We start from the raw sequence: 19053 nt of genomic DNA on the forward strand, positions 1-19053 counted from the left end.
AGAAAAAGATGATCAGAGTTTAAGTAAGGGAATTGTTTTGGTAAGTAAAAAATGGGGTCTTTTTCGGGGTTATGTTATTCCAGACTGATGTTAACAGTTCCCAGTTGGATATTGATACATTTCCTTTATTTATTTGGGTGTGCAATCAACTCATACCTGGGCTGAACAAGCCCCTTCTTCAAGATAATTACACCTGAAAATTGTCAATATCGTTCTGTAATAGAAGCGGCCCGAAAGACCCCATTTTTTACTTGCCAAACCTGAACCACTGAAGGTCTTCTGAGCAATAGACTTGAAAGAGGACAAGGCTGCAACTGCTGACAGTCGACACAATGTGTTGTGCTATTAGGTGTTATGCTCACCAAAGGTGAGAAATTATTTGCAGTTTTACCTTGGAATGGGCTATTTTTCGTACTGCAGACAGCTCTACGAAGCGCTGTTTCTTCGATTTTCTATATCACACTATTGAAGTAGAGAAAAAAAAAGTATATTGTATATATGGTATACTTAGATCAGAAGATTTGTAAAAACGTATAAAGCCAACAAACACACCTACCAAACATTATAGAGTATAGAGAAAAGGTGGTGCTTACTGCAGCCAGTTGTGTAGTCATCATCAGAAAGCTACAATGCTCAGGGTGATATATATATATATATATATATATATAATATATGTGTGTGTGTGTGTATATATATATATATATATATATATATATAGCAAGTTGGTTTGGCACAATATAAGTGGGAAAAAAAGATTCACAGCTAGAGAAAACTTGCTAAAGTATGGTATAAGTTTGTATATGCCACCAATGACTTCCATTTTAAGAAAAATGTATATGTTAGACCCCATGCACACGACCGTATTTTCATCCATCCATAAATACTGTCCGTAAATACGGATCCGTAGTCATCCGCAACTTATCCGCATATACAGAACAGTATCCGCAAATAGTGCATCCATAATGCATCCGTATTTACGGATCTGCAAGAAGAAGAAAACCACAAATGATGTGCAACATCTGCAAACCTGGCTTCGCCTAGCATTGCTTTACGTAATTACAGACGGCTACAGATGCATATCCGTAGCCGTCCGTAATTACGAAACCGCTCATAGACTTCTATGGGAAGTCCATGCCGTAATTAAGGGAAAAAAAAGGACATGTTCTATCATTTCTACAGCACGGACACCCATCCGTGAAAATAAGGAAAGGTATCCGTAGCCCATAGAAGTGAATGGGTCTTTAATTACGGATGAGAAATACAGTCGTGTGCATGGGGCCTTACTTTTTTTTTTTTTTTTTTAACCTAAGCAGGAACATAAATCCCTACACTAGATTACACTTAACTGGGCTAAATAAAGGTAGTATCAAAATATTGCACAAAAACTTGGTATGGAATTCTTCAAGGATTTTTCAAATCTGGCGTGCAAGGATCCTAATACAACCATTTGGGATAAAATAGAGCTGCTCATGCTTACATGATACTGCAAATGGAGTAGTGGGAAATTTTCAAATAGACCTGTATTTTATTATCAGAACCTAACCACTGCTATGATGCAATTGCTACATATACATATTAAGTTATGCAATGTTTGAAGAGAAGCCATCATTATGTTTTCCTCTATAAAGTAAAGTGTACTGGTCCTCTATGGTAGGGCCCTACGATTTTATAATTGCTGTGTAGGGATATCCGAGTCCCAAACTAAGTTCTGTTGACCATGTAAATTATGCCTCAAGCCTTCAGAGCTTGAAGGTTGTTTTTTTTTGTGTTTTTTTTTACCAGTCAGCTGGGTTATTTATTTGTCACGTGATGCGTGAAAAGCATCTCATAGCAAGTACTGGCACTTCCGCTCCAATGTAGACTCCAAGCATAATTTACGTTGGTAGCAGAAAGTAACTTGAAATGTAAAGAGTAGTGTGTCTCAATATTCCTAATCCAAGTACCCCTTACTAACAAAAAATACATATAAGTACTCCCAAGGCTATAATCGTACATTGTGCTCATGCACACGACTGTCAGGTTTTTTACTGTCCACAGATACGGATCAACATCCGTAGCCGTCCACAATTGCAGAAGCTCCCATAGACTTTATATCCGTAAATATATCGAAAGTTGTCCGTGGCCAATAGAAATGAATGGGTCCGCAATTTCACCCGTAATTATGAATCTGTAATTATGGATGAAAACTACGGCCGTGTGCATGGGGTCCTAGGGTGAGGATAGTGTGACTACCCCTAGAGACATGACGTTTACCTCCTGGGGTAAACTTACCACAGGTTGAGAAATGAGGCTCTAGAGGACCTGTACACACTCTATGTTTAAATTGACCTTATTAGAATGAGCCATCCTGAAAATTAAAGGGGCACAGGCACTCAATACATTTTTCCATAACAAGGTATTTACTATACTTCTGAACAATTGATTTAAAACTTTACTTTATAGCAAATTATTATGTTATGATTTTAACCACAGTAATGCATCAAATAGTCTAGAATCATTCATTTATAGTTAGATATTATTTTATCCTTAGAAAGATTTAGCTTTCTGTATTTACCAATGACTCATGAAAGTGTTTAAAGTTGTCAGATTAATCAACACCAATTACCCAGATTTAGTGCTTCAAACATGTCATTGAAATTTATCCACTTTGATGCTGGGAAGAACTTTTTGCAAATGTCAATAGGTGCAACGATGTCACATCAAAGAGACCCGCTTGTTCAGAGCCTCTTCTGACTAATGTACTGGTTGACCAAGAACACTTACCTGTCTGCATTTATTTCCACTAAAATCCGGTTTTTGCCAAGAATGACATAATTTTGGAGCAATGTAGTAAGGCCCCTATTAGTTTAAATATTAGACCTCAAAGCAAATGAATAAGTGCCCCTCCCTGACAATTGGAAATAATACCACCAATCTCACAAATTCTGCAATCAGACAATGGTGGGTGTTGACTGTTCTATTAAGGAAGATTTCTAATTGAAATAGACCAATATTAATAGAATGAAATCATTCCCCAGAACTGTCCACCTTTTAAAAGTCAAATTCCTCTTTTATGGTCAGATCTCTCGGTCAACCCTCTTACAAGTTGGCCATTTACTTATTTACTCAAATAGATACATATTTTTGGAATCGGTTTCAAGTGGAATATTACAATAATTTTTTTGTGAGGCTGCGGGGTATTCAAATTCCATGCCATTGTCTTGTACAAACATCAGCACAATGCAATCCGCCATTATGGCTACCTCTGTTTGATCTATGAAGCAGCAGGCACAGATTCTTATAAAACAGAGTTGATGAGTTAAAGAGATATTTAAATACCCATGGCCTCCATATTTTTTTTATTGGAAAACTCCACATTGTAAAGAGTGATTCCAATACTAAGTATTTATTAAAGGAAAGTATCACCTATATATTTTTTCTCTTAATTAAAACCAGATAGTGAAACATAATCTTTTTTTTTTTTTTTATCTATTTTTATGTTTTGATTGAAGATTATTTTTATTCTATTTTCTGTATATGATTATTGCCTGAGCTGCTATTAACAGCATTTAGAGATATGCTTTACAGCAGCCACATGGACCATAGGAATCTGTGAACAGGAGAGACCCATTGACTTCTATGGGAGAGTTTTCTAGGTATTCTCTGTGACCTGTGCAGAAGTCATTGTGCAGGGAGTGGAGCTGTGTCCATCACCTATCGTCAATGGTGGATACTGCGTTATCTATAATCTATATATATGTATCACCTTTCATTGTAATCCTGTCTGTGATGATAATGAGATGACCACTGAGAAGTGATTTCTACACAACAGGAAGTGTCAGTCTATTGTGAGGCTCAGTGGCTGGAGTGAAAACTGCAAGATTTAGGATTGTTTTCAATGTAGAGAAAGAAAATGTAAAAAAAAAAATTCACCCAAAATTCTTAAAAAATATGTTTAATAACAAAACTTGATATAAACCCTTCCCGCTTTGGCCACCTTTGACCTTCCTGACAGAGCCTCATTTTTCAATTCTGACATGTTTCACTTTATGTGGTAATAACTTTGGAATGCTTTTACCTATCCAAGCGATTCTGAGATTGTTTTCTTCTGACACATTAGACTTTATGTTACTGGCAAAATGTGCTCAATACATTCAGTATTTAACCCCTTAAGGACGCAGCCTAGTTTTGGCCTTAAAGGGAATGTGTTGCCAGAAAAACATGTTTTTTTTTTTTAATTAAACATTTAGTGTGTAGGTGATTAAACATTGTTCAAATTTTTTTTATTTTTTTCACGAGTCAGGAAATATTATAAATTAGATTCTAATTTATAATATTTCCCATTGCTGGTCACTAGATGGAGCTATTCCCAAAATTGCAGCATTGCAAAATTGGGTAAAAAGCCCTCGCTCTAGTGAGCTCTCAGCATCCCCCCCTCCTTTATCCTGGCTAGTGCCGGGATAAACGAGGGGTTTGAACGGTCTAACCTCCTACACTGTGTGTCGCCATTTTTTGAGCTAACACACAGTGTAGTAGGTTTACATACAGTAGTAAACGTACACAAACACGAACATACATAGAAATCTCTTACCTGCTCCTGCCGCCGCGGCTCCCTCCGGCCCGTCCGCTCCGTCTGCTGCCGCTGGTCCAAGTGCACAAGTCCGGAAGCCGCGACCGGAAGTAGTAATCTTACTGTCCGGCCGCGACTTCCGGTCCACAGGAAAATGGCGCCGGACGGCGCGCATTTCAAATTGGACTGTGTGGGAGCGGCACATGCGCAGTTCCCACACAGACGGCGTACACAGAAGTGGATGGGACGGGACCCGTTCGCAGTCCCTATGGGACTGTGGCTGCCGTATTCCATGTCTGTATGTGTCGTTAATCGACACATACAGAAATGGAACAAAAAATGGCAGCCCCCATAGGGAAGAAAAAGTGTAAAAATAAGAAAAAGTAAAACACAAACACACAAATAAATATAAACGTTTTTAATAAAGCACTAACATCTTTAACATATTAAAAAAAAATTTGTGATGACACTGTTCCTTTAAGGCTCAGAGCCCATTTTTCAAATCTGACATATTTCACTTTATGTGGTAATAACGTCGGAATGCTTAAACCTATCCAAGCGATTCTGAGGTTGTTTTCTCGTGAGACATTGGGCTTTATGTTAGTGGTAAAATTTGGTCGATATATTCAGTGTTTATTTGTGAAAAATTGCAAAATTTAGAGAAAAATTGGAAAAAATAGCATTTTTCCGAATTTAAATGCATGTGCTTGTAAAACAAATGGTTATACCAGCCAAAATAGTTACTAGTTCACATTTCCCATATGTCTACTTTAGATCTGCATAGTTTTTAGAGCATTATTTTATTTTTCTTGGACGTTACAAGGCTTAGAACATGAACAGCAATTTCTCATATTTTTAAGAAAATTTCAAAAGCCTTTTTTTTAAGGTACCTGTTCAGTTCTGAAGAGGCTTTGAGGGGCCTATGTATTAGAAACCCCCATAAAACACCCCATTTTAAAAACTAGACCCCTCAAAGTATTCAAAACAGCATTTAGAAAGTTTTTTAACCCTTCAGGCATTTCACAGGAATTAAAGCAAAGTGGAGGTGAAATTTGCACATTTCATTTTTCTTGCTGAATTTCAATTTTATTCTATTTTTTTTCTGTAACAAAGAAGGTTTTACCAGAGAAACACTACTAAATATGTATTGTCCAGATTCTGCAGTTTTTAGAAATGTCCCACATGTGGCTCTAGTGCACTCGTGGACTAAAACACAAGCCCCAGAAGCAAAGAAGCACCTAGTGCATTTTGGTGCTTCTTTTTTATTAGCATATATTTTAGGCAGCATGCCAGGTTTGGAGAGGTGTTGAGGTGCCAAAACAGTAGGAATCCCACAAAACTGACCCCATTTTGGAAACTGCACCCCTCAAGGAATTAATTTATGGTTATTGTTACCATTTTGACCCCGTAGTTTTTTCACAGCGCGTATTTGAATTGGGCTGTGAAATTAAAAGAATGACAATTTTTCCAATAAGATGTCATTTTTGATCAGAATTTCTTATTTTCACAGGGAACAAAATGCCCCATTTTGTTGCCCAATTTTTCCTGAGTGCGGCAATACCCCATTTGTGGTGATAAACTGCCGTTTGGGCCCATGGGAGGCCTCAGAAGGAAAGGAGCGCTGTGTGTTCTTAGGAGTCCAGATTTTGCTGGATTGGTTTTCGGGTGCCATGTCGCATTTGCAGAGCCTCAGAGGTATCAACGCAATGGAAACCCACCAAAAGTGACCCCATTTTGGAAATAAAACCCCTCAAGGAATTTATTTATGGGTGTTGTGACCATTTAGACACCACAGTTTTTTCACAGAACTTATTTGAATTGGGCTGTGAATTTAAAAAAAAAAACTTTTTTCCAATAAGATGTAGTTTTGGCTCAAAATGTCTTATTTTCACAACGAATAAAATACCCCATTTTATTGCCAAATTTGTCCTGAGTGCGGCAATACCCTATTTGTGGCGATAAACTGCCGTTTGGGCCCATGGGAGGTATTAGAAGGAAAGGAGCGCTATGTGTTCTTTGGAGCCCAGATTTTGCTGGATTGGTTTTCGGGTGCCATGTCGCATTTGCAGAGCCCCAAAGGTATCAAAGCAATGGAAACCCACCAGAAGTGACCCCATTTTGGAAACTACACCCCTCAAGGAATTTATGGGTGTTGTGACTATTTAGACCCCACACTTTTTTCACAGAATTTATTTGAATTGGGCTGTGAATTAAAAAACATTTTATTTTTTCCAATAAGAGGTCGTTTTGGCTCAAAATTTCTTATTTTCACAAGGAATAAAATACCGCATTTTGTTGCCCAATTTGTCCTGAGTGTGGCAATACCCTATTTGTGGTGATAAACTGCCGTTTGGGCCCATGGGAGGGCTCAGAAGGAAAGGACCACCATGTGGCCTACTGGGAATTTTCTGGTGCTAAGTCATGTGTGCAGAAGCCCCTGAGGTACCAGTACAGTTGAAACCCCCTAGAAGTGACCCCGTTTTAAAAACGACACCCCTTAAGGAATTCATCTAGAGGTGTAGTGAGCATTTTGACCCCACAGGTATTGTGTAAAAGATAATGCGCAGCAGATGGTGCAGAGTGAGATTTGCAATTTTCTATATATATGCCATGTCAGTGTCCGATATATTGTGCCCAGCATGTGCCACCGAAGACATACACCCCATAAACTGTAATGTGGGCTCTCCCGGGTACGGCAATACCCTACATGTGGCTTTTATTAGCTTCCTGGGCACACGGCAGGGCTCAGAAGGAAAGGACCACCATTTGGCCTACTGGAGCTTTTCTGGTGCTAAGTCTTGTACGCAGAAGCCCCTAAGGTACCAGTACAGTTGAAACCCCCGAGAAGTGAACCTGTTTTAAAATCTACACCCCTTAAGGCATTCATCTAGAGGTGTAGTGAGCATTTTGACCCCACAGGTATTGTGTAAAAGATAATGTGCAGCAGTTGGTGCAGAGTGAAATTTGCAATTTTCTATACATATATGCCAATTCAGTGTCCGAAATATTGTGCCCAGCATGCGCCACCGGAGATATACACCTCATAAACTGTAATGTTGGTTCTCCTGGGTACGGCAATACCCTACATGTGGCTGTTATCAGCTGCCTGGGACGCTGGTATAAAAATTATCCAGGTAGAGGTGGTAACCCTGGTCCAGCAGTGGGTGCACCAAATCCCACACAATTTTTGTATTAACTCCCTGTAAGGGGGGGCATTCTGGGGGCTGAATACTGGTGTCCTTCCCTTTATATATCCTAAATTTGTAGGTATACCCTGATGCACTCTCGCACAGCTTATACATCTTCACGCCATACCTTGCCCTCCTACCCGGCAGGTACTGGCGGAATTGAAGCCTCCCTTTAAAATGTACCAGGGATTCAACTATAGAAATACACTTCTCGGGGGTGTATGCCTGGGAAAACCGGGCACTGAAACGGTCTAATAGGGGTCTCCGTTTATACAAACGGTCAAAACTGGGGTCATCTCGGGGTGGGCACGGCTTATTATGAGTATAATGTAGAAAGCGAAGTATTGCCTCATTTATATATTATTTTTTAATTTCCAGCTCAGTTCTGAAGTTGCTTTGAGGGGCCCATATATTAGACACCCTTATCAAACACCCCATTTCAGAAACTAGACCCCTCAAAGTATTCACAACAGCATTTAGAAAGTTTATTAACCCTTTAGGTGTTTCACAGGAATTTAGAGCAAAGTAGAGGTGACATTTAATTAATTTAATTTAATTTATTAGGCACCATGTCCGGTTTGAAGAGGTCTTGTGGTGCTAAAACAGTGGAAACCCCCCTAAAGTGACCCCTTTTTGGAAACTAGAGACCTTGAGGAATCCATTGTAGTTTTCTTGGGGTGCATGCGGCTTTTTGACCAGTTTTTATTCTAATTTTAGGTGGCGTGGTGACTAAAAAAACAGCAATTTTACTATTGTTTTTTATTCTATTTTTTTTACAGCGTTCACCGTGCGCTATAAATGACACATTCACTTTATTCTGCGGGGCGATCCGATTACGGCGATACCAGATGTTTATAGTTTTATTTTATGTCTTATGGCATTTACACAATAAAATACGTTTTGTAAACAATCATTCGCTTTTTGTGTTACCTTATTTTAAGAGCCAGAACTGTTTTATTTTTCCATCAATTATGCCGTGCGAGGACTTATTTTTTGCGTAACGAACTGTAGTTTCGATCAGTACCATTTTTAGGTACATGCGACTTTTTGATCTCTTTTTATTCCATTTTTTGGGAGATGAAGTGACCAAACAATTGTGATTGTGGTACGGTTTATTATTATTTTATTTTACGGCGTTCACCGTGCGGGATAAATAACAAAATAATTTTGTAGTTCAGGCCGTTACGGACGCGGCGATACCAATTATGTATAGTTTATTTGTTTATTTATATATTTTTATTAATAATAAAGGACTGATAAGGGAAAAAGGGGGATTTTTACTTTTATTACTTTTAAATCTTTTATTTTCTTATTTTTACACAACTTTTTTTTACTTTTTCACACTTTTTTTACTTTGTCCCACTAGGGGACATGAGGGCAGGAGGCTCTGATCGCTATTCTAATACACTGCACTACATACGTAGTGCAGTGTATTAGAGCTGTCAGCTGTTCGCTGACAGCAAGCATAGTGGGTCCTGACTTTGTCGGGACCCACTAGGCTTCCGTCGATGGCGTAGCCAGAGTCCATTGTTAGGATTCTGGTTGCCATAGTAGCCATCGCGGCCCGCTATCGTGTAGCAGGCCGGCGATGGCAGCTTAACCCCTAAGAAGCCGCGATCGCTATTGAACGCGGCTTCTAAGGGGTTAATCGGCGGGGACCACCGCGATCGGTCCCTGCACACTCAGCTGCGATAGCCTGCTGTCGGAAACAGCAAGTATCACAGCTCAGACACGCGCCGGGGAAAGATGGCGCCGTGTTTACTCAGGTCAGTACTATTACTGACCTGAGCGCGAACGATGTACTTAGCGCAACGTAATAGTACTGACCTGAGCGCGAAGGGGTTAATTGTGAAAAACACCAAAATTTATTGAAAAATTGCAAAAATTATAATTTTTCTAAATTTAAATGGATCTGCTAGTAAGTTAGGCAGTTATACCACACAAAATTGTTGCTAATTAACATCCCCCATATGTCTACTTTAGATTGACATCGTTGTTTGAACATTCTTTTATTTTTCTAGCATTTTACAAGGCTTAGAACTTTAGCAGCAATTTCTCACATTTTCAAGAAAATTTCAAAAGGCTATTTTTTCAGGGACCAGTTCAGTTGTGAAGTGGCTTTTAGGGCCTTATATATTACAAACCCCCAATAAGTCAGCCCATTTTAAAAACTTCACCTCATTTTAAAAACTTCACCCCTCAAAGTATTCAAAACAGCATTTAGAGCGTTTCTTAACCCTTTAGACGTTTCACAGGAATTAAAGCAAAGTAGAGGTGAAATTTATAAATTTCATTTTTATTTGCAGAAATTCACTTTTAATCCATTTTTTTTTTGTAACAAAGAAAGTTTTACCAGAGAAACGCAACTCAATATTTATTGCCCAGATTCTGCCGTTTTTAGAAATATCCCACATGTGGTCCTAATGTGCTTATGGACTGAAGCACAGGCCTCAGAAGCAAAGGAGTACCTAGTGGATTTTGGGCCTCCTTTTTATTAGAATATATTTTAGGCACCATGTCAGGTTTGAAGGGCTCCTGCCGTTCCAAAACCGTGGAAATCCCCCAAAAGTGAACCCATTTGGGACACTACACCCCTCAAGGAAATTATCTAGCGGTATAGTGAGCATTTTGACCCCACAGGTTTATTGCAGCAATTATTGGAAGTAGGCCGTGAAAAGTAAAGTCAAATTTTTTCTCATTTCTACAAGGACAAAAGGAGAAAAAGCACCACAACATTTATAAAGCAATTTCTCCCGAGTAAAACAATACCCCACATGTGGTCATAGATGGCTGTTTGGACACACGGCAGGGCTTAGAAGGGAAAGAGCGCCATTTGACTTTTGAAACTAGAATTTAGCAGGAATGGTTTGCGGAGGACATGCCGCATTTGCAAAGCCCCCGAAGGGACAAAACAGGGGACAACCCCCAAAAGTGACCCCATTTTTGGAACGACACCCCTTGAGGAAATTATTTAGGAGTATAGTGAGCATTTTGACTCCACAGGTTTCTTGAAGAAATTATTGGAAGTAGGCCGTGAAAATGAAAATCTACATTCTTTCAAAGAAAATGTAGGTTTAGCTAATTTTTTCTAATTTCCACAAGGACTAAAGGAGAAAAAGCACCACAACATTTGTAAAGCAATTTCTCCCGAGTAAACCAATACCCCACATTTGGTCATAAACGCCTGTTTGGACACACAGCAGGGCTTAGAAGGGAAAGAGCGCCATTTGGCTTTTGGAGCTCAAATTTAGCAGGAATGGTTAGCGGAGGCAATGTCGCATTTGCAAAGCCCCTGAAGGACCAAAACAGAGAAAACGCCTAAAACGTGACTCCATTTAGGAAACTACACCTCTTCAGGAATTCATCTAGGGGTGTAGTGAGCACTTTGACCCTACAGGTGTTTCATAGATTTTATTAGAATTCAGCAGTGAAAATAAAAACAATCCCTTTTCTTCAATAAGACGTAGCTTTAGCTCAAAATTTTTCATTTTCTCAACAAATAAAGGAAAAAAAGAACCACAACATTTGTAAAGCAATTTCTCTGTAGTATGGAAATACCCGATATGTGGTCCTAAACTGCTGTTTGGGCACACGGCATGGCTCAGAAGAGAAGGAGCTCCATTTGGCTTTTGGAGTACAGATTTTGCTGGATTGGTTTCTGGTCGTTATGTTGCATTTGCAAAGCCTCTGTGGGACCAAAACAGTGGATACCCCCGAGAAGTGACCCCATTTTAGAAACTACACCCCTCAAGGTATTCTCATAGGGGTGTATTGAGCATGTTAACCCCGCAGGTGTTTTGCAGAAAGTAGTGTGCACTCGATGTTGCAGAGTGAAAATGGGATTTTTTCCATATATATGCCAATATGTGGTGCCCAGCTTGTGCCACCATAACAAGACAGCTATCTAATTATTATGCTGTGTTTCACGGTATTAGAAATACCTTACATGTGGCCCTAATCTTTTACCTGGACATTCGACCGGGCTCAGGAGTGAAAGAGTACCATTCGAAGTTGAGGCCTAATTTGGCGACTTCACAATTGCAGGGCTCTGATGTGAAATAATAAAAGAAACCCCTGAGAAGTGACTCCATTTTTGTAACTTCACCCCTCAAGGCATTTATTAAGGGGTGCAGTGAGCATTTTCACCCCACAGGCCTTTTCCATAAATGATTGCGCTGTGGATGGTGCAAAGTAAAAATTAAATTTTTTTTCCCTAGATATGCCGATTCAGTGGCAAATATGTAGTGCACAGCTTGTGCCACTGGAGACACACACCCCAAAAATTGTTAAAAGGGTTCTCCCAGGCATGGCGATCCCATATATGTGGAAGTAAACAGCTGTTTGGGCACACTGTAGGGTTCAGAAGGGAGGTAGCGCCATTTGGCTTTTGGAGCGTGGATTTTGCTGGGTAGAAGTTTTGTTTGGAGTTTTACTGGTATTTCCGTTTATAATGTGGGGGTACATGTAAGCTGGGCAGAGTACATCAGGGGGGCATAGTCAGGTGGTATAATAATGGGGTAAAAAAAAGTATAAAATAATCCATAGATGTTTGTTATTCTGTGAAGCAATCCTTTCTGCACAGTCCATTGTCGCACTGATAAATGTCCTTTCTTATCCCCCTTTTGGTACACATCACTCACCTTTACAGTTTGGGTAATTTTACTGGGAAAGTGTTGTCCTGGTATAATACGGGCGCCCTCGCTTCCAGCAGATATTTTTGGGCCCTACCCTTCCTGGTTCCCTAATTTGAGGGCCTTGATAAATCGCCTCTTGAAATGTTCCCCTCGGGCCTGCACAACTGCATATTTTTTATTTCCTTACTTATTGGAGCCGTAACAAGTTTTTTGCGAGACGAGCTATAGTTATTATTGGTACCATTTTGGGTCACCAAAAAAACAGCAATTCTGGCATGGTTATTTAGGTTTTTTTTTTACAGCGTTCACCATGCGTTATAAATTACATGTTAACTTTATTCTGCGGGTCAGTACGATTCCGACCATACCAAATTTAGAGCACTTTTTTATGTTTTACAACTTTTTGCACCATAAAATTACTTTTGTAAAAAGAATGTATTTTTTCTGTCGCCATGTTGTGAGGACCATAACCTTTTACATTTTTCCGTTGACGGAGCTGTATGAGGGCTTGTTTTTAGCAAGGCGAGCTATAATTTTTATAGGTACCATTTTTGGATACATGCGACTTTTTGATCATTTTTTTATTTACATTTTTGTAGGGCAAAGTGACCAGTAAACAGAAATTCTGGCATTGTTTTTTACGGGGTTTTTTTATGCCATTCACTGCGCAGAATAAGTAACATAATATTTTTATAGTTCAGGCCGTTAAGGTCGCGGCAATACCAAATATTTAGTTTTTTTCAATAATAAAGGACTTGATAAGGGAAAAAGGGCGATAGTATTTTATTTTATTACTTGAAACTTTTGATATATTTTGAGAACTTTTTTTTTTACACTTTTCCTTAGTCCCACTAGGGGACTTGAAGGTCCAACTGTCAGATTTTTTTTCTAATACATTGAACTACCTATGTATTGCAATGTATTAGTTCTGTCAGTCGTTCACTGACAGCAAGCCGATCAGGCTTTGCCACCGGGCGGGGCCTAATCTGCTTCCGTAATGGCAGAGCAGGAGGCCATTGTTAGGCCTCCTGTTGCCATAGCAGCAGTCGGCAGCCCTGCGATTGCAGGACAGAGCTACCGATTTGCTGCCAACCACTAAGATGCAGCGATCGCTTTCGATCACTGCATCTAAGGGGTTAATGGCAGGGATCGGAGCTAGCTCCGTTTACTGCCATTACAGATGGATGTCAGCTGTAACATACAGCTGACATCCACCATTGATGACGCCGGCTCATCTCCTGAGCCGGCGCCATCTTGCCGACGGCTACGGAAGCTTTTTAGGCCCCGCCTCTGGGCAGTGCCTGGAAGGTTTCCATACTAGGCAGACCGGGAGGCCACTATTAGGCCTCTGGTTGCCATTGCAGCCACCAGCACACCGGCAATTGTATTGCCGTGTGCCGATGAGCTGCAAACACCTTAAATGCGCTGCATTTAAGGGGTTAATGGCGGGCATCAAAGCTAACTTCGGTCCCCGCCTTTACAGTAGGATGTCAGCTGTAAGATACAGCTGACATCCAGGGATGATGGCACCGACTTAGATTCCGAGCCGGGGCCATTCATTTGTCGTAAGTATACAACAATTTGCAGGAAACACTGGCTTTCCATGACGTATACTTACGACAAATGTCGGGAAGGGGTTAAACAAGAAGTACGTTTCTGATGACACATTCCCTTTAGAAACTTGTTATTAAAAGGGTTGTCCACGAGCGGACAACTTATGACCTAGTCACAGGATAGGTAATCAGTACATGATCGGTGCAGGTCTGACACCCGGACTCCGCAACGATCACCCTCCGGGCACCAGATGTTTTGAACGGCATGCAGTAGTTGGAGCCAAAAGCAGATGGACTTGAATAGGAGCAGAGCGGCAGTTCTGCAGAACGGCCGCTTTGCAGTGGTCGGAGCCATCTGCTTCCGGCTTCAACTACTGCATACCGTTCAAAACATCCAGAGGCAGCCGGAACAGCTGATCGGTGCAGGGTCTGGGTGTCAGACCCGCACCGATAATGTACTGGTGACCTATTCTGTGAATAGGTCATCAGTTGTTCGGTCGTGGACAACCCCTTTAATGTATTTTTCTATTATACTAATATTTTTATGTTAATTTTTAAGGTTGGATACTTATTTTTGTTTATTGATCTTTAAGTTTGGATGCCTGGGGGGGGAGGTTTGTACATGTGTCTATAACTTAAGGCAAAAATGTCAATCTAGCAGGTTAGATCTACACCAAGCTGAATATTGGTTGGAAAATCACTGATCTCATTTACGTTTGCTAGCCAGACCTCTGGGACAGTTGGGATGCCTACATACACATCAGATCTTCGGCCGATCCCACCGCCAACTTTTTCTCAGCTTTAGAGACAAAATGTGATTCTCCCAGCTGTGGGACAGTCTTACAACGACTATAGAAATAGCAATTAGCAACAGCATTAAGTAGTGACATTAAAGTTACTTTTACACCGGCCAATTTCTATGAACGCTCATTTGCCCGATAATTGGCCAGTGTAAAAGGGCCTTAAAGGTAATCTTACATGGCCTGACGTGGGCCGTGTAAACGAAAATCGATCGTTGATCTGCTCTCTTTTGCTCCTTTCACAAGGAGCTAGTATGGGGAAGAGCGCTCGCTACTCCGATCGCTCGTCCCCATACATTTCTGTTGTGTCGGCAGCACGTCTCCCTGTTTACACAGGGAGATGTGCTGCCGACAACGATAAAAATGTATTGGGGAAAAGTATGCAAAGTAGCTCTCGTGGTGTTTTGGTTTTTTTAATAAGATTTGATTCATGTGATTTTTTTTTATTATTATTTCCTCATGTTCTAATGTCAAATTGTTGCTCTCCTCTTCATTCAGAGTCTTTGGTGGCAGCAAATAGACTGGATGGCGTGAGTGAAACTTTTGTTGATCTCTCTTTAAGTCAACAAGACGAGGGGTGTTTAGAAAGGGTCTCCTCTGTGGGATCTATGAAAAACATCACAGGCAACAGGTAAGAGTAATGTCTGTTCAGTATGTGAAAATATAAAACCTTTTGTCATTAAGATTCTCAAATCCCTATCTCCTATTGCATGTGATCGGCGCTGCAATGTAGATAACAGTAACGTTTTTTTTTTTTTAAAAACGTTCATTTTTGGCCAAGTTATGAGCAATTTTATATATATATATATGCAAATGAGCTTTGAAATGGACAACTGGGCGTTTTTATCTCGATATGTCCAACTGGGCGTGTATTGTGTTTTTAACTGGGCGTGTTTATGTGTATGATGCTGACCAATCAGTGACCAGTCAGCATCATACACTCATCTCCATTAATTTACAAGCAGCACAGCGTTCTTACTAGAACGATGTGCAGCCAGATACACAAGTGTCCTGATAATGAATACACATGAAATCCAGCCTGGACGTCATGTGTACTCAGAATCAGTGGCGTAACTACCGCCGTAGCGACTGCTACGGGGCCCGCGGCATGAGGGGGCCGGTATCGCCCGCCGGCACGGGCCCCCACCATGGCCGCAGGCTCCGCTAGCAGCCGCTATGGCTGCTACAGCGGGACGCCACTAAACACTACGGCAGAGCAGGGAGGTATCTCCCCGCTCTGCCATTAAACAAAAGACATGTATCCCCTATCCACAGGACAGGGGATACATGTGTGATCGCTGGCAGCGATAGGGAGAACGGGGACTGAAAGTCCCCTGAAGTTCTCCATCACAAACCTCGGACTTCCGGCGTCTGTGTCGGCAGCTCCGTAGAAATGAATGGAGCGCCGGTCGCGCTTGTGCGCATGCGTGACCAGCGCTCCTTTCATTTTTATTGAGCTGCCGACACAGACGCCGGAAGTCAGAGGTTAGTCATGGAGAACTTCAGGGGACCTTCAGTCCCCCGTTCTCCCTATCAATGCCAGCGATCACACATGTATCCCCTATCCTGTGGATAGGGGATGCATGTTATTTGTAGGACACACTATAGGTCGCATTTTTTTTGGGGGGGGGGCTGTATGGCGTTCCCTACAGGGGGGGCGCTGTATGGCGTTCCCTACAGGGGGGGGCGCTGTATGGCGTTCCCTGCAGGGGGGGCGCTGTATGGCGTTCCCTGCAGGGGAGCGCTGTATGGCGTTCCCTGCAGCGGGGGCGCTGTATGGCGTTCCCTACAGGGGGGACGCTGTATTGCGTTCCCTAAATGGGGGGGCTGTATGGCGTTCCCTACAGGGGGGCTGTATGGCGTTCCCTGCAGGGGGGGCTGTATGGCGTTCTCTACAGTGGGGGCTTATGGCGTTAGCGCCATACAGCCCCCTCTGTAGATAACGCCATACAGTCCCCCTGTAGATAACGCCATACAGTCCCCCTGTAGATAACGCCATACAGTCCCCCCTGTAGATAACGCCACACAGTCCCCCCTGTAGATAACGCCACACAGTCCCCCCTGTAGATAACGCCACACAGTCCCCCCTGTAGATAACGCCACACAGACCCCCCTGTAGATAACACCACACAGTCCCCCCTGTAGATAACGCCACACAGTCCCCCCTGTAGATAACGCCACACAGTCCCCCCTGTAGATAACACCATACAGTCCCCCTCTGTAGATAACGCCATACAGTCCCCCCTGTAGATAACGCCATACAGTCTACAGGGGGGGCTGTATGGCGTTATCTACAGGGGGGCTGTATGGCGTTATCTACAGGGGGGCGCTGTATGGCGTTATCTACAGGGGGGACTGTATGGCGTTATCTACAGGGGGGCTGTAAAAAAGGCACTATCTACAAGGGGGGTGGGGGTTGTGTGACACCCAGGGGAGGGGGGCCCCAGTCAAAAGTTTGCTATGGGCCCCAGTCTTTCCTAGTTACGCCCCTGCTCAGAATCCTGACACTACTGAATCTTTTCTCTGACATTGCAGCAAGAGAAACGAAATCTCGCGAGATTACGGAGCTAAACGAGATTTTGTTTCTCTTGCGAGTCAGAAGTGTCAGGATTCTCAATACACATGACGTCCAGGCTGGATGGTCATGTGTATTCATTATCAGGACACTAGATTAACGTTAATCAAGTGTCCTGATAATGAATACACATGACCATCCAGCCTGGACGTCATGTGTATTGAGAATCCTGACACTTCTGACTCTTTTCTCTGAGATTTCCAGCAAGAGATTACGAGTGGCTTGCTGGAAATCTCAGAGAAAAGATTCAGAAGTGTCAGGATTCTGAGTACACATGACGTCCAGGCTGGATTTCATGTGTATTCATTATCAGGACACTCGATTAACGTTAATCTCTGTTTATGTGGCTGCACATCGCTGCTGGGTAAATTAATGTAGAGGAGTGTATGACGCTGACTGGTCACTGATTGGTCAGCGTCATACACGTAGACTCGCCCAGTTAAAAACACAATACACGCCCAGTTGGACATAAAGAAAAAAAAACGCCCAGTTGTCCATTTCAAAGCTCATTTGCATAAATATAAAATAGCTCATAACTTGGCCAAAAATGAACGTTTTAAAAAACAAAACAAAACACGTTACTGTTCTCTACATTGCAGCGCCGATCACATGCAATAGGAGATAGGGATTTGAGAATCTGGTGACAGAGCCTCTTTAATTCAAAAGCAAATAACACACTCTTTGCTGTACTGTACACTGGAAGTACAGGAGAGAAGTTTGTGTCTCCAATATGGCCACCCCAGAGAAGGTTTTACAAATAAAAAATAATTTGTTACAACATTAAATAAAAGACCAAACACATTATTTATCATTTGTGTACTTCAATCTAATTAATTAAACAAAAAATTAAATATATTACACATTCCCTTTAAAAAATCTTTTTAGGCAGGCCTATTGCATTTCCTAATCTTACTACTCACCTTAACCCCCCCCCCCCCCCCAATACTATATTATTCTTCAGAACTTCATCCCTTTATACAGTATCCCCACACTCCTCTCACACTCTTGCACTTTATATTTGTGTATAAACAGATACCATCTGGTGACCGGCTCATGCAGTTATGTGTTCTACCCTATGTATGTAAAAAATGGCTGAACCATTGTACTGAACAAGCCCATCTTATATTTTATGTCTCCCCTATTTCCTCCTATTAAGCGGTAAAAGTACAATATTCTGCAACACATGTGTATTGTAGCAGCAATCTAGCAATCACTTGTTCAAATCCCCTAGTGGGACTAAAAAAAATTGTTAAATAAAGGTTTTGGGTTTTTACATATACATAGATAATATGGAAATCACATAGAGCAGAATATTTATCATATGATTCTATAATTAATTGTACAAAGACCCTAGAAAATGAAAATTTTAGTGACAGACGCTTTTTAATTGTTGCTTCATAATTGATAGCATTTCGTTATTTACTAACAGAATATATTTTACAATGTTTTTTACATTATATTAATTTGTTTACTGCTGTCAGTCCATGTCATAGAGCATACACTTTAGATCAGTAATAATAAATCTTAGCAGGCAGAGGACACTTATTGTTCATTTCTGACAAATGTGCAGTCTGTTGTCGTGTTCTAATATCGATATTGTCTAGACTAATTTTCTTTTTGTATGGAAGTCGCAAATCCTAAGCTCCTGTCTTAAGTCACTTTTACACTGGGCAATTATCGGGCAGACAATCATTCACAGAACGCTCGTTGCCGCTAATTGCCCTGTGTAAACAGGGCAGCGATCAGCAGATGAA

The 19053-nt window shown here is 41.3% G+C and overlaps 1 protein-coding gene across 2 annotated transcripts in view; it reads left to right on the forward strand.

Moving 5' to 3' along the window:
• WDPCP (WD repeat containing planar cell polarity effector) overlaps positions 1-19053 on the forward strand; it is a 306972-nt gene that overhangs the window by 250998 nt on the left and 36921 nt on the right. For both annotated transcript variants that reach the window (XM_075863142.1, XM_075863143.1), the window contains one exon: positions 15223-15355. In XM_075863142.1, coding sequence (XP_075719257.1) covers positions 15223-15355 — 133 coding nt within the window. The remainder of the gene's footprint in view (positions 1-15222; positions 15356-19053) is intronic.

Source organism: Rhinoderma darwinii, chromosome 4, assembly GCF_050947455.1.
Source record: "Rhinoderma darwinii isolate aRhiDar2 chromosome 4, aRhiDar2.hap1, whole genome shotgun sequence".
Classification (NCBI taxonomy): Eukaryota; Metazoa; Chordata; class Amphibia; order Anura; family Rhinodermatidae; genus Rhinoderma; species Rhinoderma darwinii.